This window comes from Arvicanthis niloticus, chromosome 16 (assembly GCF_011762505.2).
Source record: "Arvicanthis niloticus isolate mArvNil1 chromosome 16, mArvNil1.pat.X, whole genome shotgun sequence".
Classification (NCBI taxonomy): Eukaryota; Metazoa; Chordata; class Mammalia; order Rodentia; family Muridae; genus Arvicanthis; species Arvicanthis niloticus.
This window is the reverse complement of record NC_047673.1, coordinates 71,255,065-71,277,819: the sequence shown is the minus strand read 5'-3', so window position 1 is coordinate 71,277,819 and position 22,755 is coordinate 71,255,065. Positions and strand designations below refer to the sequence as shown.

The following is a 22,755-nucleotide window of genomic DNA, read 5'->3' as shown; positions in this document are numbered from 1 at the left end:
TATGGGCAGACACCCATCAAGTTTGGACTTCACAGCACTGTGAGGAAGCAAGGCTGAGGAGACACAGCCGTGGGCTTCAAGGAGAATCTAGACAGACTCGGGAGATCAAACAGGTAGACAGACACCTTCTTACAGCAAGATGGCTTTGAAAAATCCAACAAAGGAGAGAGGGCCAGAAGAAGCATTTCTTCAGGATGGAAGGGAGAAGGCTTTGTGTGGGAAGGGACAGCTAATTTGAAACACAAAGGCTGGTGGGTACAGGTCAGTGACACAACACAGTGATAACATGCACAAGGCTCGGCATCCAAACCCCAGAAGAACTGGAAAGAGATGTTGTAGTCAGGAAGAGCATTCCAGATGACGGAATACTGCAAGAAGAGGTGCAAAGAACAGGAATCAGTGCCGAGACTGCGTCCTGTGTGTCTCTCTTGTGCGGTTGGCATACAGCAGTCACTCAACAAATGCCGTGTGAGCAGATGAGTATCTAAAGCAGCCTTAAAAATATTAAATGGTCAAGCAAAACAAATCCCCAGGTCACACCCGACTCACAGGCCACCAATTACAAGTCTCAACCGGAAACAAGAGACAAAGTCAAGGGCAAGCTGGTAAGAGTGAACTGTACTTGGGGAAATACACAGAGAACCGAATCCCGTGACTCCCAGGAAGCCAGAATGAACAAGGTAGCTGGAGTCACCCCCCCCCCCAAGAGGTCAAAAAAGCATTAAACAAAGGGGAGGGACAATCTGGATTTGGTAATTAGGTCACTTGGTGACCGTCCACTCCTCTGCCAGGGATCCTGGGATAAATAGGTAGGTGTGCAGTGCCTCTTTCCAGAGCTCAGCAGTCCACAAAAGAAGGAGTGTGGGGCATAGCCGGAGGGGTTATTGGGTCAATGAGGGGTGTTTTTGGGTTTGGTTTGGTTTTTTTTTTTTTTTAGAACAAAAAGAGAAGCTGTGTTTGAAGATGAGGAGGGATGTGCTAGGTGCAAGCAAGAGAGAAGACATGCTCCAAGACAAAGGAGGCCGCTTGCCTAGGCTCCTGGAGAGTCGGAAAGGCAGTCACGGAAGAAGATAAAAAAGGACCCTGAGAGGGTTTGGAGAGCAGGGACATGAAGTGAAGGGGAGAGAGACAGGGGACTTGGCACCACACCTGTCCTCCAAGAGCTGCAGTGCCGAAACTAGGTGATGGGGGTAGGGCGCAGAGAGCAGAACTGCAGGACCATCAGACAGTGGAGGAAGCCAGCCCAGGCAGGCACTGTGACGGGAGTGGCTGGGATGGGTGGGTTAGAGGACAGCTACATGGAGACCCTGCTTCAGGTAGAGAGCAGAAATGTACTGGGGGACCCTCTGACAGTGTCTCTGGCCTGGGGCAGAACAGGCTGGGGAGGCATATCAGGAAGGCCAGGGTAGCAGGGGGTGCACCCCTCTGTGGTTTTCTATTGGGCTCTATGCAGTGGGGATTCCAGCAAATGCTGAGAGACGGGTACAACCTGTAGGCTCCATATCCGGCAGCCACAGTTTGTGGTGGGCAGCCATGCTGCTCACACTACGTCCACATAAAGACCTACAGAAAGCGAGGGCTAGGACGGCATCCATCTGAGTGAAGCGTACAGGCTGACATTCTGAACAAGCTTGGGTGATGGTAAAGTTGCTGTCCATGGACCACTTTAACAACAGTGTTCCAGGGCTCATACTGCTTACCAGCTGTGATGCTCAAAAGAACATGCATATGAAGATCTAGTGGAGGCAGATTATGCTGGGGGGGGGGGGGAGAGCTGCAGCCATTTGAATATGGGTGGTACTTCCCAAGGGTGGATGTGTCAAAGGTTTATACCCCAAGCTGGCACTATTAGGAGGTGGTGGAATCTTTGTGGGGACTTGTGGACAGTCTTTAGGTCATTGGTGTGCATTCAAACGGGATTGTCTCTTCCTCTCTTGTCGCTTCCTAGCTCATGAGGTGAGTGGTTTGTTCCACAAGTTCTTGTCATGAAGTCCTGATTTGCCATAGGCCTAAAGCCACAGGGCCTCTTAGTCTTAAACTGCCATCTATAAAAACTGTAAGCCAAAATAACCCTTCTTTCTTTGTAAGTTAATTGCTGTAAGGACAAAGATCTTACTGGTATGGGAATCCACAGAAGGAGAAAGTCCAAACAAGGGAAGAGGCAAAAGGCATCCCAACATGATGTGAACTGAGTTTATAAGAATGAGAAGGACTAGCGCCAAGTAAAAGTCAGATAGGAATGAATAGAGGAAAAAGTGTTGAAGAATCATGGCTGGAGCCAGTGTCAGCCTCAGGAAGGGTCATCCTCCTCTGCTGAACAGTCTCAACACCCGATGCTGCCACCAAGGGAGTCACCATTTTTGGCCCCTCCTTGGCAACACTGCCTCAAGAATTTAGTATGTAGGGTTCATTACCTTGCATATCCAGCACAGAATGCACAGGAACCAGAGATCTTGAGAAAGACAGGGGAATTGAAGGCAAAGGTGTTGAGTCACCAGAAAAAAAATATTGACCAGGATGATTTGTGACTTGACACAACTGGTTATAAATGCATGAGCTCGGCTGTGTGTGGAAGATGCAGGCAAGTATGGTTGCTCCAAGGTAGGCAGTGTCAGGGAGATTGAAAGGACAAGCTTATCCCTGTAGCCTGTGCCTTTGCTCATGTCCCCATGTAAATGCCTGGGGACCTGTTAACACTACCCTCCTTTAAGGGCTCTCTAAAAAGGCTGATGCTGTTAAAAACAAAACAAAACAACAACAACAAAAAAAAACCAAAAAAACAAAGAATGTACACACTGCTCTAGATTAAAGGTAACTATGGAATCATTACAGCTTGATGCCCTGTGTGATTCTGATCGAACCATGAATTACGCTATTGGGGAAATAGTAGCATATGATTAAGGGGCCTAATTTGGTGACATTTTAATTTCTTCAGTGTGATCATGATATTGCTGATATCTTAGAGAATCTATATAGGGATGAAAAGCTCTGGTACAACAAAATGATCCAACAAACAAACAAACAAAAAAAGTGTGCTGTATATACATGCTGTGGGGGCAGGGAAGAGCCCGCAGAGCAGGCGTGCCTGCTGCTAGGGAATGACGCCTCCTGGTCGAGCGGTATCAAACTTCATCCCTACACTCTCACAACACTTCCTGATGTTTTTCAAAGGCAAAAGACCAGTGCAGCTCTCTGGGAATTCAAGTACACATAGTCCCATATGCTACATTCTACTGCAGACCTTGGTCGGCTTTCAGAGCCTTTGGACTCTGCTTCGAAGGTTAGCCCTGTAGTTATACCATCTTTGACAGGACAACCCTTCTTTCCAAAGCTGCTACTTCTAGGTGAGAAGGGTGTGTGCATCTGCTCCTCTCTGAGTGCTGGTGGAAGTCCCAGCCTCATCCTGTGGAGGATGCCAGCTGACTCAACCTTAATAGCAGGTCGTGACTATCAACTCGGCTGGATTTCTGTCATTTAGACAACACACTTGCAGATGTGTTTGTGAAAGCATTTCCAGAGAGAATTAATTGAGGGATGACAACCTGTCCTCCATGCAGGTGGCAAACTTCAAATATAAAGAGGTCCAGGGTGAGAACTGTGTGCTCTGCCTTCCCCTCCCTTTTCTTTTTGAGTGAGTCCACCTATCACTACTGCTACCCCATGCTGACATCAAACTTCAGCCTCCTTCATTGTCTGAACACTGATGCCATAGCAGGCACTGTCCAGGGGGAGTCCAGGCTTTCAGCCCCAGATCAAAGTTGCAAAGGTGTCTGTCCGCCTTCTTGGCCTGAGTAGCTACTCGGGTCTCTGCTTTTCCATATGGCCATTGTTGAACTACCCGGTGCCTATCATCATAAGGCAATCTGTGTGTGTGTGTGTGTGTGTGTGTGTGTGTGTGTGTGTGTGTGTGTGTGTGTGTGTGTGTGTCTTTGGTTTAGTTCCTCTGGGGGAAACCTAATACACCACCCCAAGCAGCACCCACCATTCACCCTTCCACCTTGTCCAGCCTGTCCCCTTTCTACCCAGTGAGCACTCTGGTTGTCTTCAGAACAGCTATCCGAGTCCTCACCCCACTTCACCTGCAGCCCTGGAGAGCACAGGGGTTGAGGACATTGGCCAATCCATTGAGAGTAGCCTCCTCCACAACCTGAAAGGCACCCTCTTGTCCACCGCCACTCTTTCTTTGATCACTCTGGGTAGCATGTGCTCACTGATGTGGGGGACCCCAGAGTAGCATTCAGGTGAGCTGAGGGGAGCACCATGCAGGTGCTCACCCTATTCTGCTTAAACTCTCACTGTGTACAGGGGCTGACTGGCCATAGAATACTACAGTCCTATGGAACCAGGGAAAAATTCTATTTATAAAATAATGGGGATTTTTTTTTTCCTCATGGAGAAAAAAAAGTAATTTCCATCTTTCAGGACATGAATTGCTTCAAAAATGATTCTAAGCTCAAAAACTGGGTAGGAGTAATGATCACCAGGGAGGGACTGGGCAGTTCCATTGCCAGGCCCAGATAGTTACTAAGCGTGGTGAGAGATGTAAGAGCTAAGGGCTCTCTGGGGTGTTCTTTTGCAAACAAGGCTGCACATGGCAACGACTTGGGGAGCTTTAAAAAATACCCATACTGGATCCCCTCCTCAGAAATTCTGACTTTCTTGCTTGGGTTTGGGCATCAATCAGAATCTTTTACTCTCCCCAGGTGACTCTAATATACTACAAGGTTTGAGCCCTTCTGTTCAGACAGCCTCATAATTCACACTCATTAACACACTTGCGGCCCTGTGTGGTTCAGCCCGGCTGCTGACACACTTAACCTTGGCTGGCCTGAGTGCAGGGCCACATGCGGTGTGTGGATACCAGATTATCATATCGTAAAAACCCCTGCCCCTCCATCAGGCAGTGGCATTGACCAGGTGAGGTAGGGAGCCTTAGGGTCAGAGGGTTTCTGACTCTGCCTGGCTGTCCCTCAGAGACAGTTGGCAGTATCACAAAATGCTTTGTGCAGGCCTGAGTTTCCAGTTCTGCAAAGATGTTTGGAAGTGGGAATTAAAAGTCACCCCTGATAAAGTTGTCTTTACAGGACAGTGCAGGGAAAGGCTGCTTGCGCAAGAGGAATCCCTACACAGTCAACCTTTTACTGATTTAAAGGAGAGGTTTGGGCAAAGGAAGGAAAAGAGGGAGAGAGGAAAGGAGAAAGGGAGGAAAGGAAGGAAAAGGACTCAGGTCTTGTGTTGGCAAAGTTTCCACCCATGTAGGCCAAGGAACCCCCTGGGAGGCTTTTTAAAACACTATTGTCTGAGCCCAGCCTAGAAAAATTAAGTGGACCTTTCTGGAGTTGAGTCATTTGAATCCCTGGGTTTTAAATCTCTAGGGGTGTCCAATGTACCCTGGGTTGAGAAATGCTGGCTTGTTAGGATGCATTCCTGACTGCTGAGCTGAGCATCTTCCTGGGGAAAGGCAGACGGGTCCCTTTATGATAGACTGGTCACTGGGTTGTGGCTGGGAGAAACAGATGTCCTCTTTTTGGTTGGAGTGGGGACAATGAGACAGGTTTCTCTGTGTAGCCCTGGCTTTCCTAGAACTCACTCTGTAGACCAGGCTAGCCTCAAATTCACAGAGATCCACCTGCCTCTGCCTCTTGAGTGCTGGGATTAAAGGCAAATGCTAACAGAAACCCTCTTCCTCCACTGAGCAGGATACAGAGTGTGTCAACCTTTCGGGGAAGCACATATTCATATTCCCTGGCCTTCACGCCTCCCTTCTGATAAAAGCACACAAAAACATTTGTTGTTAGGTTATTAGCAAGGGGTCAGGCAAAACCAGGAACAAAAGATTCATAAATACAGATATAACTAAATAGTGTATAGTGAGGTATTGTATAGACTTGGGTGATCGCGTTTAAGACGGCAGCTTTTTATCTGCTGACATGTCCATGATTAACTGGAGCGAACTATTCATGGTCAAGGTCTCCTTGTTCTCAGCAGCTAATAGCATATACCTTAGCTAGTCCCAAGCCTTGTGATTCAGTGTGCCGTTGTCTTACCCAGGCACGTGCCATGCACCACAACCATAACTTTTATAAGTGTGGGTTACATCAGCATAACTACCAGGGATCTGCTTTGCTTCATACCGTCACAGACAAGATTTATTCGTACAGTAGATCTTGGTCACATCAACAGGGTTCTTCTCCGTCTCCTCATTAAGTTGAGAACTCTTGCCTTTCAGTTAATGGAAGCACTTACAGACTTCTCTTTGGTGTATTCAAATTGCTCAGTATGATTATCCTTGTACATGGGTCATGAGTAAACAAGCTAACCATCACATGGCATGGCACTGGGGCACATGATAGCAGGCCTGTCAACTGGGATCTGTCTGCTAAGTGACCCAAGAGAAGGCAGGTGAACAGGGTGTGGATATCCTGAACAAAGACATGAATCCTGTCCCAACGGGGAGGAAAAGGCAGAGTGAGATCTCATCATACAATCAGAAAAGTGTGCAACTTATTATCTGCGAATCATTTATTTATGGAATTTTCCATTTAATATTTTTCAATTAATGTTAAGGCTGGGTAATAAAAGCTGCAGGAACTAAAACTTCTGATAAGGAGGAATGGCTGCACGTAAATCCATTCCCTTCACTATTAGGGAAATAATAAAAGAGTTCAGCCCAGTGTGTGCATCTGTGCTTTCACACATTCGCTGTTTGTGACCACATGGAGGCATGAATGACAAATGTAGAGCACGGTCTTTAGTATTAATTATGTCATTTTCCACAGTATCCTTCTAACAGCCTCCATCTTTATCTGTGCATGAACATAAGAGACTCCCAAGGTAGAGCCTTTGGCACCTCATAGAAGGGGTGGTGGGGAGGGTCTCCCCTGATATCACCCTCTCTTCCGCACATCTCAGTCCCCTGTGTGTGTATTTCTGCCCTAATCTCACGTGGCCTTGGAATCTCTGGAGGAGCTAAAGTAGACAGCACAGGAAATTAACTGAAGTCGGGACTCCACCTAGACAGCTGTGGGGAAGCCATCATCCGGGCTAAGGAGAGACTTCCGCAGCCCAGGTGCCTTGGGGCCACTCACCCTCGTCCATACTCTGTAAGTAGGCCTGATAAACTTGTTGGCTCCCCAGACCGGCCTTCATTCAGCAGTCTTGTGCTTGTGCTTGTCACTGGTGCCCTCTAAGGAGGATGTATAACTTTGTTTCCAAAATAGAGTCGGAATGGGAACTTGCTAGTGTTTCTTTCTGTTAATTCTGTACCATCTTTGCATCACACTTTTATCATTTAAGCAGCTAATAAAAGATGAAAAGCAAGCTCAGGGCCAAGACTACCTGGATTCAAAAGTTGGCTTTGCATGTAGCAGGCAAAATTGCTCAACCTCTCCTCCACTCCTTCTCTTCAGTAAAGAGGAGGCTGCATTGACATTGGAATTGTTGCCTCAGATTAGTCCAGCCACACATTGTGGATGCCTGCAGACTAGACAGCAGGTCAGATGATGTAGTGAATGTAAGGGAAGCTTTACTAGAGCCCCCATGGCGTGAGGACTGCTTGTCCCACTGTCTTTCCTGTGGCGCTATGAGAAGGTGGGGCTTCCGGTAGTGATTAGCATTCGATGGGGTGATGGAAGTGGAGCTTTCATGGCTGGACAAAGAGGTGAGCAATGGTCCAGAGCCAGCATGCTTTCTTCACAATGGAGACACATTGTGATGGCAGCTACCTGCGGACCATGAATCCTACCTTCATCAGGCTTTCAATCTACTGATCCCTTGACCTTACCCCAACCCCAGAACTGTGAGGGTAAACAGTTTTGTATGAGCTTCCCAGGTTGTAGTGCTTTATTATAACAACACACATAGGCCAAGATAGCCAGTATAGACTCATCTCCACATCTGGTAACTTCACTTCCTCTGGCAAGACACACAGCCTAAGCATCCTCTGTACTCTAGGCAGAGAACAGTGGGCTCGCACCAGCCTCCCCAAAGCTGGTGCTTGCAATAACTCTTGGTACAACCTGCAGAGGACCATAAGTGGTCTGCCATCCTCATTATCTCCTTTGGCCTCAGAATGGCTCAAGCTGGCTTTCTACCAAATGACAACGTCCAGCCAAGACCATGCCTCAAGCTCCTGGGAAGGAATGTTCTATAAACAGAAATAGGTCATTGCACATCTGTAGCCCCACTCAGCAATCTGCGTGTCTGTAGGATATGAGCATCGTTTACATAGGTTTGAGTCTGACCCCGTATCTTCTGGGGAGGCAGGAATAAGAGATAACGAGAATGATGAATGACCATGAGACACACTAAGTTAACAGTGGACGATTCAGTCTTTCCTCTCTTACACAGTTTCTGTCAGGTGTCTGGTCACAACACAATTTCTAACGACAACACTGACCTTACAGGCTGCTGAGGAAAGTCTTACAGCTTCTGACCCACACCCCTTCCACACCAAGGCCTGAAATGTCTATGTTTGAAATTCTTTATCAACAACTAAAAACAACTCAATCAATATCCCTCATTCTTTGCTTCTGTTAGCAGCTAGTATCACTGTTATAAAAAATAGAAATAATAATAATAAGAAGAAAAACCATGAAGTACCACAATGGCACATGTTAGAGGATTCTGCAGAGCCTCTCAGATGCTGTCTCATCTTGCATCCTGCTGAGGGGATTGGAACTGTATGTCCCCACAGCTGGAACCTTCCTGACAGGCTCTTCATTTGTTTCCCACCAGGACACCGTGTTGCTGGCACTACCTTCCACTGGTGCATCGAATTGTAACAGCGGAGATGTCACTGCTAAAAGGCTGTCACAGGGAAGCTGTTCTTGCTGTGTGTTCCCCGCCTACCTTCCTGGAATGTAATTGCTGAACACTGTCCAGAATTCCATTATTGCTTTGACCACTTGGCAGATAGAGAAAGGAAACTATGTGGGGTTTCTGTCCCCTCCTAATAACAGCACTTTGCACTGGTATTTCACATTTCACGTATTCAGGGCATTCTCCTAGGATAAGACTGCAGAGTCTTATCCTAATGAAAAGAAACTCCATGTGTTGTATAATTGTCTGTGTTACAGACAGAGCCTAGGGACCAGAGCCAGTGAAACTGGGAGCTGGAGGAAGACCAAGATCCAAATTGCTTCAAGAATCACAAACCCCATAGAAATTGCAAAGGGAGCCAGTGTGAGGACTCAGAGACGTGGTTTCTCCATAGGGAAAAGACACATCTGGAAGAAGCCATCCAGCGATTACAAGCTGGGAGCCCATAGGAATGTCCATCTGTAACCCAGGGCTCTCTGTTGCTCCTGTCTAGGTATAAATGCTGTTGGATTTAACTTTGGGGACAGGTACAGACAGGGCAATGCTGAGAACAAGAAGTCATTAGATTTGGTAATACTGGCCCACTTTGTGACCTAGAAACACAGCTCACAGATGTTTTCTGCCCTTTTCAGCAATTTGGAAAAGGGCCAGAATAGGGACCTAGAAGGTTGAGTATTTCAGGAGTTGAAAACAGGATTTTTAACTATCACCACATCTTGCAAAAAGGAAACATCTGCACAGAAAGTTTGTACCAAGAGAAAACAAGTTGTTAGTGCATTGCTTAAAATGAGTCACCACCTGGGCTGACACCATCTTGGAAGTTAGGAACCCGACGCCTCCAATCTACTTGAGCACCCAATGGCAAATTATTGCTTTTACTCTCGTGCCATTTAGAAAATTACGGGTCTCTAAATCATACCCTGGGGACACAGAAAGTGGAAACGCCTCCCCACCTGCATGACTTCCCTGACAACTAAGGGGTTCACAGCCTGAGTGCCCATTACAGTCACCTAGAGAGCTGCTAGCAACCCAAGGCCTAAGCTGGGCTCCAGACCAACTAAGCCAGAAACCATGGGGTGAGCCCAGGCAGCCGACTTTTTAAGCTTGATGGTCCATTTTAATGAGTAGGAAAGGTTGGAAGCCAGAGTTTTAGGACATCCGTTACCCTGCTCACACAGTGTAACACTGAGAGACACCCTCCCTAACAAAGCCTGTCCAGCCTGCCACAGGCCTCTTGGGCCTCTTCCACGGTCTCGACCTTATGCTTTTTGGTAAGCTGTCTCTCAGGACCACTAAGCCATTCACTAATCCATTTCATGAATTAACATGAACCAGAGCCCTGCTGGGCATTATGGCAGGCACAGAAGGACGAGAACATGATTCTTGCATTCACAAACATAAGTGTGCGAAGTACGTGTTCAGGTGCCACAATATAAGGTTGTGTGTGATCAAAGCTTTAGGGGACTCCTGAGAAGGAGTGAAGAGGAAAAGCGAAAAAGCTTTCTTTTGGAAAGCTTAAACATGTCTTCACAACAGCATTTTCCCTCCTCTCCCCCCCTCCCCCCCCACTCACATTTACATATGAAGAGAGACAGGAAGAGAAAGGAGCTGATTTTGCAGACCTGGCTCCACATGGTCATAGGTCTGGGGTGTTTAATGAGTATCTGGGTCATGGGTTTCAGTCCTTATGAAGGAACTGGTATAGAGCCGGAAGGCTAGGTCAGTGACCCAGAGAGTGGGTTATTACAGAACAAGACTGTCCTTCTCTCTTTTGCGCACCTCTGCTGTGCTTTTGGTTTTCACAGTATCCAGTCTCCAGTGTTCTGTGATAGCAACGGAAAGTGAACTAAGGCGAAGGAAATTAGACTTTCTCAGATCTTTCCCATTTAAAGATTAATCCCACCCAACATCTAGTCTTGCAGAAACATCTACAGTCATGTCTGACTACCAACTGGGCACCATGGCCTAGCCAAGTTGATATACACAGTTAACCATCATGGGTGAAGGAGAAATCCCTATGTTTAACACTGTACTTAAACTGTAGTGAGGCATCACCAGGGCATCCTAAGGCCATTGACCCCAACCCCAGTCCTTGAGAGCTGCTGGACTCCTGCCCTGCGTGAAGACCGAAGTGCAGCAACTTTTCTATCTCAAACCAACTGTCTGTTGAGCCTTAGGTAAGGAAGACATTCTGTCCACACACAGGCAAGACAGAGCAGGCTTGGACCTGAGCCCAGCTGAGCCCAGGACTCTCCTCATCCAGTGAGCCATACCTGCCTGTTGACTGTTAACTTCTCTGGGTTGGTCATGTTCTCTCTTTCCCTTAACCTTTAACTAATCTCACCCCACACGCCCAGGTACCATTTGGTGACTGTTTACAAATTACTGGGACATCCTCCATTCTAATCACCATGCATTCCCTAGCATGTCTCTCTACTCTGGATAACAAGGGACCTTTGAAAAGAATGCAGACAGTGGACCTGCTAAAGACTTACTAGATTAGAACTCTCTGAACTCAGTTAATTCAGAAAGACGTGTGTCTAAGCGTCTAAACCAACGAACAGAGCCCACAGACTCTGGCATTGGCTAATCCCAGACACTATGCCAGCATATGATTTCCACAAACAAAAACAAAAAACTGGCCGGCAGTGGTGGAGCACGCCTTTAATCCCAGCACTTGGGAGGCAGAGGCAGGTGGATATCTGAATCCGAGGCCAGCCTGGTCTACAGAGTGAGTTCCAGGACAGCCAGGATGACACAGAGAAACCCTGTCTCAAAAAAAAAAAAAAAAAACAACAATAAAAAAAACAAGGGCTCACTGGAGAAAGCTGCCCCTTGGTCCTGCGAGTTTGTCTGTCCCAGTCTGTTCCTGACTTGGTCCCATAATGAGTTCTAGAAAATAGATTGCTAGTAGGTTTTGTGTAGAACTAGGTTTTGGAGGTAAATAAGACAAAACAAAACACTTCCATTGGACACCATGAGGAACACCCTGGTAGGTGTGGAAAGATAGGATGTGGAACAGGGGTGGCCAACCATGAGGAGCAAATGTCCTGTGGACAACCACAGATTTAAAGAGACCTCATGAAGACAAGAGTGTTCTCTTCCCAACGTGCCCCACCAAGACCACAGAGCCCACCACGTGCTCCATGGACTCATGAGAGATGCAAATAGTGGCACCAGTATGCTGGCTTGGTTCCTATGGCCATAGAAATCTGATCTGCAAATGTCAGGCAGCTGCCTAGATTCCACTGAAAAGCCAGTGTCAGTGTGTTTTCCAGGGATGTGTGTATCACACCCTTGTGTGACCCTGCGGCTCTCGGGGTGAGAGGACCATTAGGAGGGGTGAGGTAAGGACAGGCCCAGTTCTTGTGCTTCCAGCTTCCAGTTCAGGGACCTCGTGACAGCACTGTTTACTGGTGAGTATAAAGTTCCATCTCTCCCTCTGACTAACAGGGAGTTTGCCACAGAGAGTGCCTGAAAATAAATTATCCATGAGGCATGGTGTCGCCACTACTTGCAAGCTTTGTTCCAGGATATTTTTACTTGTCTTCAAGCATTCCCTTCAGGGAGAACTATCCCGCCACAAAACTAAATGGGATTAAGAATGGAGCCTTAAAGGAAGCAAAGCACGTGGAAGTGTGTCTTGTGTGGCTCTCAGGATTGGTGTCTTCCCTTGGAAATAGAGGAGCTGTGTTACTGGAGAGCTGACTCTTTTGGGAAACACCTTGAAGCAAACCAACGACCTGTCTTACAGTACACAGAATCAAGCTATGGACTCTCTTCAGATGGACTTGCCTTCTGACTTCACTCAGACTACCAGACCCATAGGCCTCAGTTTTTCTATATGGGCCCATAGTTTTACATACTTTACAAGGTTACTCTGGGGGGTTAGATGAATTAATACCTTTAAAGACAGAGTAATACTTCTACTGTTCTATCTTAGACATCCCCAAGCAATGGTTATTTCTGGTCTGGAAATCTTATCTACATTACAGATGGCGACTCTGAGGCATCTAAGTTTACGTGTCCTTGTTCGCGGCCTTATGTCCTACCATTAAAACACCTCATCCTCACCTCACCCCCCTGAGGCCCAGCAGAAAGAGTATTGATAGATAAAAAGGCTTGACGCTAAGCCAAGACAGCTCCTGTAGCAGAGAAAGCTGGTAATAAGAGGGAGGGGCAACCTCCCTGTTTTCCTGACCAGAAGGTCCACAGCAAATATTACAAAACAGTGTGGGTCTTTCTCAAGGTTCTGGCCTATAATTACACTGAGTCATCTTCTTTTGTCAAGGAAATTGGACAGGCTTTGAATCCATATATCTGAAAATGTGGAATCAGAAAATGGGGTAAATTCTGGCACAGAAAAGTACTATTTTCCAAAAAAATATATATATATATATTTAAAAAGATGTTCAGGGTGGTAAGGGTTAACTTGAACTTGTCACACAAACCTGATGACCTCAGGTCAATTCCTAGAACCACATAAATGGGGAAGGAGAGAATGTCTCCACAATGTAGTTCTCTGACTTTCACACCTGCACTATGACACACCTGCACTATGGTACACCTGCACTATGGCACACCTGTGCTATGGTACACCTGCACTATGGCACACCTGCGCTATGGCACACCTGCACTATGGCACACCTGCACTATGGCACACCTGCACTATGGCACACCTGCACTATGGCACACCTGTGCTATGGCACACCTGCACTATGGCACACCTGCACTATGGCACACCTGCGCTATGACACACCTGTGCTATGGCACACCTGCACTATGGCACACCTGTGCTATGGTACACCTGCACTATGGTACACCTGCACTATGGCACACCTGCACTATGGCACACCTGTGCTATGGCACACCTGCACTATGGCACACCTGCACTATGGCACACCTGTGCTATGGCACACCTGCACTATGGTACACCTGCACTATGGCACACCTGCACTATGGCACACCTGTGCTATGGCACACCTGCACTATGGCACACCTGCACTATGGCACACCTGTGCTATGGCACACCTGCACTATGGCACACCTGCACTATGGTACACCTGCACTATGGCACACCTGCTCTATGGTACACCTGCACTATGGCACACCTGTGCTATGGCACACCTGCACTATGGCACACCTGCTCTATGGTACACCTGCACTATGGCACACCTGTGCTATGGTACACCTGCGCTATGGCACACCTGTGCTATGGCACACCTGCACTATGGCACACCTGCACTATGGCACACCTGCGCTATGACACACCTGTGCTATGGCGCACCTGTGCTATGGCACACCTGCACTATGGCACACCTGCACTATGGCACACCTGCACTATGGCACACCTGTGCTATGGCACACCTGCGCTATGACACACCTGTGCTATGGCGCACCTGTGCTATGGCGCACCTGCACTATGGCACACCTGCACTATGGCACACCTGCACTATGGCACACCTGCACTATAGCACACCTGCTCTATGGTACACCTGCACTATGGCACACCTGCACTATGGTACACCTGCACTATGGCACACCTGCACTATGGTACACCTGCACTATGGCACACCTGCACTATGACACACCTGCACTATGGCACACCTGCACTATGGCACACCTGCGCTATGGCACACCTGTGCTATGGCACACCTGCGCTATGGCACACCTGCGCTATGGCACACCTGTGCTATGGCACACCTGCACTATGGTACACCTGCACTATGGCACACCTGCGCTATGACACACCTGCGCTATGGCGCACCTGTGCTATGGCACACCTGCACTATGGCACACCTGCACTATGGCACACCTGCACTATGGTACACCTGCACTATGGCACACCTGCACTATGGCACACCTGCACTATGGCACACCTGCTCTATGGTACACCTGCACTATGGCACACCTGCACTATGGTACACCTGCACTATGGTACACCTGCTCTATGGCACACCTGCACTATGGTACACCTGCACTATGGTACACCTGTGCTCTGACACACCTGTGCTATGGCACACCTGCATTATGGCACACCTGCACTATGGCACACCTGCACTATGGCCCACCTGCACTATGGTACACCTGCTCTATGGCACACCTGCACTATGGTACACCTGCACTATGGTACACCTGTGCTCTGACACACCTGTGCTATAGCACACCTGCATTATGGCACACCTGCAGTATGGCACACCTGCACTATGGCACACCTGCACTATGGTACACCTGCTCTATGGCACACCTGCACTATGGTACACCTGTGCTCTGACACACCTGTGCTATGGCACACCTGCACTATGGTACACCTGCACTATGGCACACCTGCGCTATGGCACACCTGCACTATGGCACACCTGCACTATGGCACACCTGCACTATGGCACACCTGCACTATGGCCCACCTGCACTATGGCACACCTGCACTATGGTACACCTGCACTATGGTACACCTGCACTATGGCACACCTGCACTATGGCACACCTGCGCTATGGCACACCTGCGCTATGGTACACCTGTGCTATGGCACACCTGCGCTATGGCACACCTGCACTATGGCACACCTGCACTATGGCACACCTGCACTATGGCACACCTGCGCTATGGCACACCTGCACTATGGTACACCTGCACTATGGCACACCTGCGCTATGGCACACCTGCACTATGGCGCACCTGCACTATGGTACACCTGCGCTATGGCACACCTGCACTATGGCACACCTGCGCTATGGCACACCTGCACTATGGTACACCTGCACTATGGTACACCTGCGCTATGGCACACCTGCGCTATGGCACACCTGCACTATGGCACACCTGCACTATGGCACACCTGCGCTATGGCACACCTGCGCTATGGTACACCTGCGCTATGGCACACCTGCGCTATGGCACACCTGCGCTATGGCACACCTGCGCTATGGCACACCTGCGCTATGGCACACCTGCACTATGGCACACCTGCGCTATGGCACACCTGCGCTATGGCACACCTGCACTATGGCACACCTGCACTATGGCACACCTGCGCTATGGCACACCTGTGCTATGGTACACCTGTGCTATGGCACACCTGCGCTATGGCACACCTGCACTATGGCACACCTGCACTATGGCACACCTGCGCTATGGTACACCTGCACTATGGCACACCTGCACTATGGCACACCTGTGCTATGGCACACCTGCACTATGGCGCACCTGCACTATGGTACACCTGCACTATGGCACACCTGCACTATGGCACACCTGCACTATGGCACACCTGTGCTATGGCACACCTGCGCTATGGCACACCTGCACTATGGCACACCTGTGCTATGGCACACCTGCGCTATGGCACACCTGCACTATGGCACACCTGCACTATGGCACACCTGTGCTATGGTACACCTGTGCTATGGCACACCTGTGCTATGGCACACCTGCACTATGGCACACCTGCGCTATGGCACACCTGCACTATGGCACACCTGCACTATGGCACACCTGTGCTATGGTACACCTGCGCTATGGCACACCTGTGCTCTGACACACCTGTGCTCTGACACACCTGCACTATGGCACACCTGTGCTATGGCACACCTGCACTATGGCACACCTGTGCTCTGACACACCTGCACTATGGCACACCTGTGCTCTGACACACCTGTGCTCTGACACACCTGCACTATGGCACACCTGTGCTATGGCACACCTGCACTATGGCACACCTGTGCTCTGACACACCTGCACTATGGCACACCTGTGCTCTGACACACCTGTGCTATGGCACACCTGCATGTACATCATATACAGACAGCAATAACAGTAATATTAAATAAAGATTTTCCCATTATGAAGGACATGTACGTGCAGTGTACACTGCCTTGTGCTCTAATTTGCTTCTTTACCATCTCCCAAGAGCTTCTGTGTCATCTGAGTGTGTCATCTATTGGAGCTGGTAGAGCTGTAAGAGGCAGAGCCTAGTGGGAAGCTCTTAGGTCACTATGGATGCTTCCTCAAAGAGAACTGAGGGACCCTACTCTTCCTCTTTGTTTTGTAGCCCATGAGGTGAGCAGTTTTTCTTTGCCACGTACTCCTTCCATGATGCACTAACCCTGCCAGGGGCCATAACATGAGGCCACCTGACTGGAACCTTCAGAAACTGTGAGCCATGATAACCTCAGCTCCTGAGATGTGAATTGCCTCAGGCATTCCATCACAGTGACAGAAAGCTGACTAACACAGGTACCACCACAGGAGTATTTATATAATAATCACTCTAAGTTCAGTGCCTTAGAACAACAGTAATTCACACTTACTCGCACATCTAATAGGTAGGTAGGCTCGTGGGATCCAGTGGCCTTGGCTCTGAGGTACATACGGCTCAGGTGGCTTCAGCTCGGATTCTCCTCACATCTTGCAAGTGTCAGAACTTACAGAGGGAGAGAGTATTTCCCAGTGGTTCTCAAAGCCTCAGTACATACAATCATGTAGCCATGTCCCTGTGGACAAGTCTGGTCCTGTGGTGGAGCCGTCATCAGTACAGGGAAGACACACTCTATGGTAGCAGGAAGAACTACAGACCATGGACACAGGTGGCACCCACTCGAGGGACATGTGGCCCATGTAGTGGTTGACGCTCTGCTATTTGCTTCTTTTGAATTCTCAACTTTAGTTTTTTACCCAAAGCCTTATATATTGTCATTATTCACTGGACCCTAAAAACCACTAACCCAGCCCTAAACACAGCATATAAGTGTTTGTGCACACGTTTGTGTGACAATTTGAGACTATAGAGCCTTTTCATTTAACAGAAGTGACTTCCACCAGAAAAGTGCTTTTGGAGACACGTCATGGAGTTTTGGTAATAGGTTCAGTTGTCACTGGCAGTTTGACTTCATACTTGAGCTCCTCCCTGTGACAGAGGTACCACCTGGGAAGCTTGGGCCAGGAAGCACATTGGGGAGCACCTGTAGTCTTACTGCCTCTGTGATTGGTCCGGTATTGAATACAGAGCATCTGCACCCTCCACTCATCCCCCTGAAATCAGCTCCACTACCTCCGTAAACTCCACCCATTCCTCCATGTGCCAATGAGAATTCTCAAGAGGAAAATGGAGGTTGCCATACACGAGAGCTGAGTCCATCCACAGACACCAGAAAACCTACCGTGGAACCAGACAGACTCTTGGAGAGATGAGGACGTGAAGAAGGATCCAAGGGTTGTTAAGTAACAGAGGTGTCCCATCTAATCGCTAAGCCATCATCGCCATCGTCATACATGTCCTGTACTTTCCACTGGGCCAGAACAGCCAAACTCAGAATCATCACAGTCATAAACTCTTTTAATAGCAAAGGAGCACTGTACTGCCAAATCCAAAGCCTGGGAATCACTGCTGATAAAGTAAGCCCTCTTTATTCACATCCCAACTCTCTGGTTCCTGCTTAAGTCCCTTCCTTGAGACCACTCTGAATTCACGGATACAGCAGGCTGCCCTTCATCAGTGTGCCCTCCATGAGAAGTCTATGTGTTCCCTGGAGCAGCCACCAAACCTTCCACCATGTGTCTCCCAAACAGAGTGTACAACAATCCACAGAGTCTACTACACACCGGGCAGAGAGAGCTGCACAAGGAGCCAGAGGCTTTTGCCACAAAACATGAATCATAAGCACAAGTCAACACTGGCACCCTGCAGTTAAGACTATTGCCCAAAGAACACATTTTCTGATAATTACAGAACTAAAATTGGATCTACTCTGCAACCCCTTCCTTCCTCCCAAGAAGGCCGAGGAGGTGGCTTAGAAACAATCAGCTGCTGAGACACATCCCATTCTGGGCTGCTGGCTGGTTCCAAGAAATTTCTTGGAAGGTACAGTTCCCAGAAGGTAGCAGTGCTAACGAGAACCACGGGGCCTTCACGCTACCCCTAACAATTGCTCATAGCCTGGGAATCTGAATAAAGCTCATTTGAAACATGAGCGAGAGGGAGGGGCCCAGGCTGTACCACTTGTGTTTACAACCCTGTCTCCAGAACATCAAATGGTACTTACCTAATATATGGGAGGATGCCACCAGCCAAAGCATCCTCTCACCCTGTGTACCTATGGAAATGTCATAAGGGATTTTAGAAGTGAGGGGCAGGTCACTAACAATGACATTTGACAGGTGTTGAGCACATATGGACTACATGTATGTTTTATCTAATTTAATTCTCAGGATAATGCCGTGAGGATGAATTCTTATTGTTTTCTCACCCTGAGGTCTGAGGACGTAGCTCAATGATAGAGCCTTTGCCTCTCATGCCAGTGTTGCCCTCTTGAGAAAAAGAGCCATCCTGAGCCACAGCCTACAGGTTTGGAAAGTGGATGTTTGCTGACTTGTAAGAATACCCCTCCCCCAGGCCCCCTTTACAGGGTCATATATTTGAAAGCTTAGACACCGGGAAGTGGCACTATTTGAAACTATTAGAAGGTGTGGTTTTGTTGGAGGAAGTGTGTCACTGGGATGGACTTTGGCTCTCTTCCTCTGCCTACAGATCAGGATGCATCTCTCAGCTACAGCTTCAGTATCTGCCTGCACACTGCCACTTCCCTGCCTTGAGAATGATAAACCTCTGAAACTGTAAGCAAGTATCCAGTTAAATGCTCTCTTTCATAAGAGTTGTCTTGGTCATGGTGACTACAGAGCAGTGACTAAGATAACCACAGTTAATTAATCCTAAAGAACCTGAAGTTGGCTGGGAGCAGACATCGTGGTGTGGAGCTAAATGCCAGCTTTAGAGAGCACGGGGATATGAACACAGAGGGAATGAATGGGACCACAGAAGCTACGAGTTAAAGTCTTCTGAGTTGAAAATGAACATGACATGGGGTTAGCAGTTATTTTACAATACAGGCAAGCTGGGCATGGTGGCACACACCTGCCGTCCCAGCACCAGCAAGATAGAGGCAGGAGGATGCGGAGCTCAAGGCCAGCCTTTGCTACATCATGAGTTCAAGACCAGCCTACATGAGACCCTGTCATAAAAAAGACAGATAAAATAAACAAATAAACAAGCAAATAAATAAATGCCATACTTAAGGGGTGAGGGTAAATATACTGTAGTATATTTGGTGCTGTCCGGGCACCCCCAAAATGAAGACTATGGCAGTGCTCCTAACAAGAGGGATGGAAATAGCTAGTATTTATTCACATGATAAACACAAAGCATCTTACACTCTGTGTGTCACTCGCTGTAACTGCATCTGATGATCGTCTCAGCATCACAACCTTCCAGAGCTGGCATTCTAGTAGCAGAGACAGACCTCATGGACAGTACACCCAAGCACATCCGTGAGAATAGCCCACAGAGTTACCAAATTAAACTAAAGAACTTGTGAGCCACAGCAAGTGACAAATGGCCAGACGCAAAAGCCTCAGCAACTCAAAATTGCACTCGGGAAGAAATCATGTTCAACTGACATCAAGGAAAATGGTCTTGGGTACCCAGAGCAGCCAGACCCAGAGGCAAAGAACAGACCATAGTGAGTGTCTTAAGCTGGAAGTCAGCCTTGTGGCAAGAGCCTGGAGCAGGAGGGAGAATAAAGGGAAGGAATAAAGGGTCTTTATAGACTGGTCTCTTGACTTGACGGGTCTCTGCCTTGTTAGCTCTGCAGTTCTGGCCACTGTGCAGAGCTGGGGAGCCGTGAGGCTACAGCGAATGGTATCACACAGCTACTGTGCCTGAGGCCTTCAGCTCGGTGTCTGTGCCCTCTGATGTCTATCCTGGACTATCTTCCCTCATGTTGCTCAGCACAGTGAACAGCAATTGTGTCTAACTAGCATCCGAAGCAGCAGCCAGAAAGGAAGGAGTAAGGGGAAAGGCACTTGAAATACAATAATAGTTCCTGATTAAAACATTGCTTTAACTCAGTAAGTCTACTGCTTAGAGGGGCATATGCAAACCACATGCAAATTTGCATATGTCAAAGCTAATTCCTGTACAGTTTATTTCACATCCTCCCTCTGACCTTGGGAAATCCTAGGGCTTTAAGACTGTAGGCAGTGGGCTCTTCACAGGGGCAATGGCCAGCCATTTCCTCCAGATTAAGGATAAGAGTCATGAATATGGATGATCACCTGCCAGAGAGCACAGCGTGAAATGCTCAGGGTAAGAGGGCAACAACTTGGAGTCTGAGAAACAACAGTTTGGTTTTTGTCTTGCTCCTGCCTGTGGCATTGTCTTAAAGAACAAACCAGAGATATGGAATTGATGACAGAGGTGTGCTAATGGTGTCTGTGATAATATCTACAAAGTAATTTGCATATCTTGATGCAAATTATATGCTATGTTCTAAATTATCCTTTATTCCTTGGATCACTAATATCATTGAATGCATGTTCTTATCTGAGCATGCATCCCTGCTGAGACAAGTAAGATTTGGAATTCTAACACACAGGGTTTCTCAGAAACCATTAAAGGGGCAAGTAATTAGCTAGAGAAATGATTTTCTTCTAGATCAGACTCTCTCCAGTGAAATACAGAAGAGAACTTTAAAACTTCATAAAACTATATCCTTTCTGACAGTGTTGTGGGGTGCTGGGTTTTGCAAAAGGCTGTATTTGGGCAAACAAATGGCTTCCCTGTAGCCTTCGGCCTCCACTCTGTACTGAGGTCAGGGATAGTCACTGGCTCAAGGCTGTGTATCCTGCTTGTTTCACCCATGAGTCTCTGTTCTTTAAGCTTTGCTGACTCTCTTTCCTGATGGGAGAACAGAGTCTGAACAGTGTCAAATGCCTACCACAAGTGGCATGCACACCTGTGTGCTCCCTAGAAGGAGCTTTAGGGCAGCTGTGGCTTACTGATTCCCACTTTCACAGCCCACCCCCGCCCGCCCGTCCCATCCCTCCAACATACCCAGCATTCCTGCTGAATGGCCGAACTGCAAGGTTGAGTGACAAGCTCAACCCTCAAGACACCCAGCATTTAGTTAAAACCTTCCTTCCACCAGGCGGTGTTATTAAAATCCTGAGCCCAGCACAGACAGAAAGAGAGACTGGGAAGAGGCAGGAGCTGTAAATGTCAATCATCATCTTACGGAAAAGAGAAACCCTGCAACTCCAACCAGAGAGCCCTTGAACATACCCAGTGCCCTGCTGACACTTGACAGAAAGCCACCTCCTGCAATTAGCTCCTCTTGCCTCTGAAGGTTCCCAAAGAACCCAGGCCTGTTCCCACCTTGCCCTCCCTGCTGCCGGTCACCTGATGACCCCTTCCTTTGTGACCCTTTCTCCGTCCACCTGGGGGACCCCTCTGACCTTTCTCAGAAGGAAGCAGATGCGCTCGATGTTCCTCAGCCGCTCCCTCTGGGGATGCACAGGAAAGAAAGGAGATAGGAGGTTAAGGGCGAGCTGGGAGTATGAGAAGCATGTAAGCTACCCCAGCAGAGGAAGCAAAACCCACCAGAGATCCAGCCTGGGCACGTGCCAGGAACGCCCACCCAGTGGCTCTTCCCAGTCTAAACGCCTCGCGTTTACCTCCTCTGGGTCACTTGCTTTTTGCTCTCGTAATATGGTGGTGGTGGTGGTTGTTGTTGTTTCTTTAGAGAGAGGGTACTACTCTGCAGCACAGGCTAGCTGTGTATCCCAGGTTGGTCATTGTGTATTCTAGGTTGGTCTCAAACTCATGACACCCCTCCTGTGTTAGCCTCTGCAAGGAGGTCTTACAGGCATGAACCACCATGCCTGGTAGACACTCACCCTTAAGAGAATTCCCCTAGCAGGCTGGGGAAATGACTCAGGGGGTAAAGTGTTTGCCATTGCGGGCAAGAGGACCTGAGATTAGATCCCAGAACGTATATAATGAGCCTAGTACTGACATTTACCTGTAATATGAGTACTGGGGACAAAGAGGCATGAGGAAACCTGGGGCTTGCTTACCAGCTAATCTAGGCAAATCTAAGACT

The 22,755-nt window shown here is 48.2% G+C and overlaps 1 protein-coding gene across 1 annotated transcript in view; it reads right to left on the bottom strand.

Moving 5' to 3' along the window:
- Cnih3 (cornichon family AMPA receptor auxiliary protein 3) overlaps positions 1–22,755 on the bottom strand; it is a 103,518-nt gene that overhangs the window by 31,442 nt on the left and 49,321 nt on the right. The window contains exon 3 of the mRNA XM_034520549.2: positions 22,109–22,156. Coding sequence (XP_034376440.1) covers positions 22,109–22,156 — 48 coding nt within the window. The remainder of the gene's footprint in view (positions 1–22,108; positions 22,157–22,755) is intronic.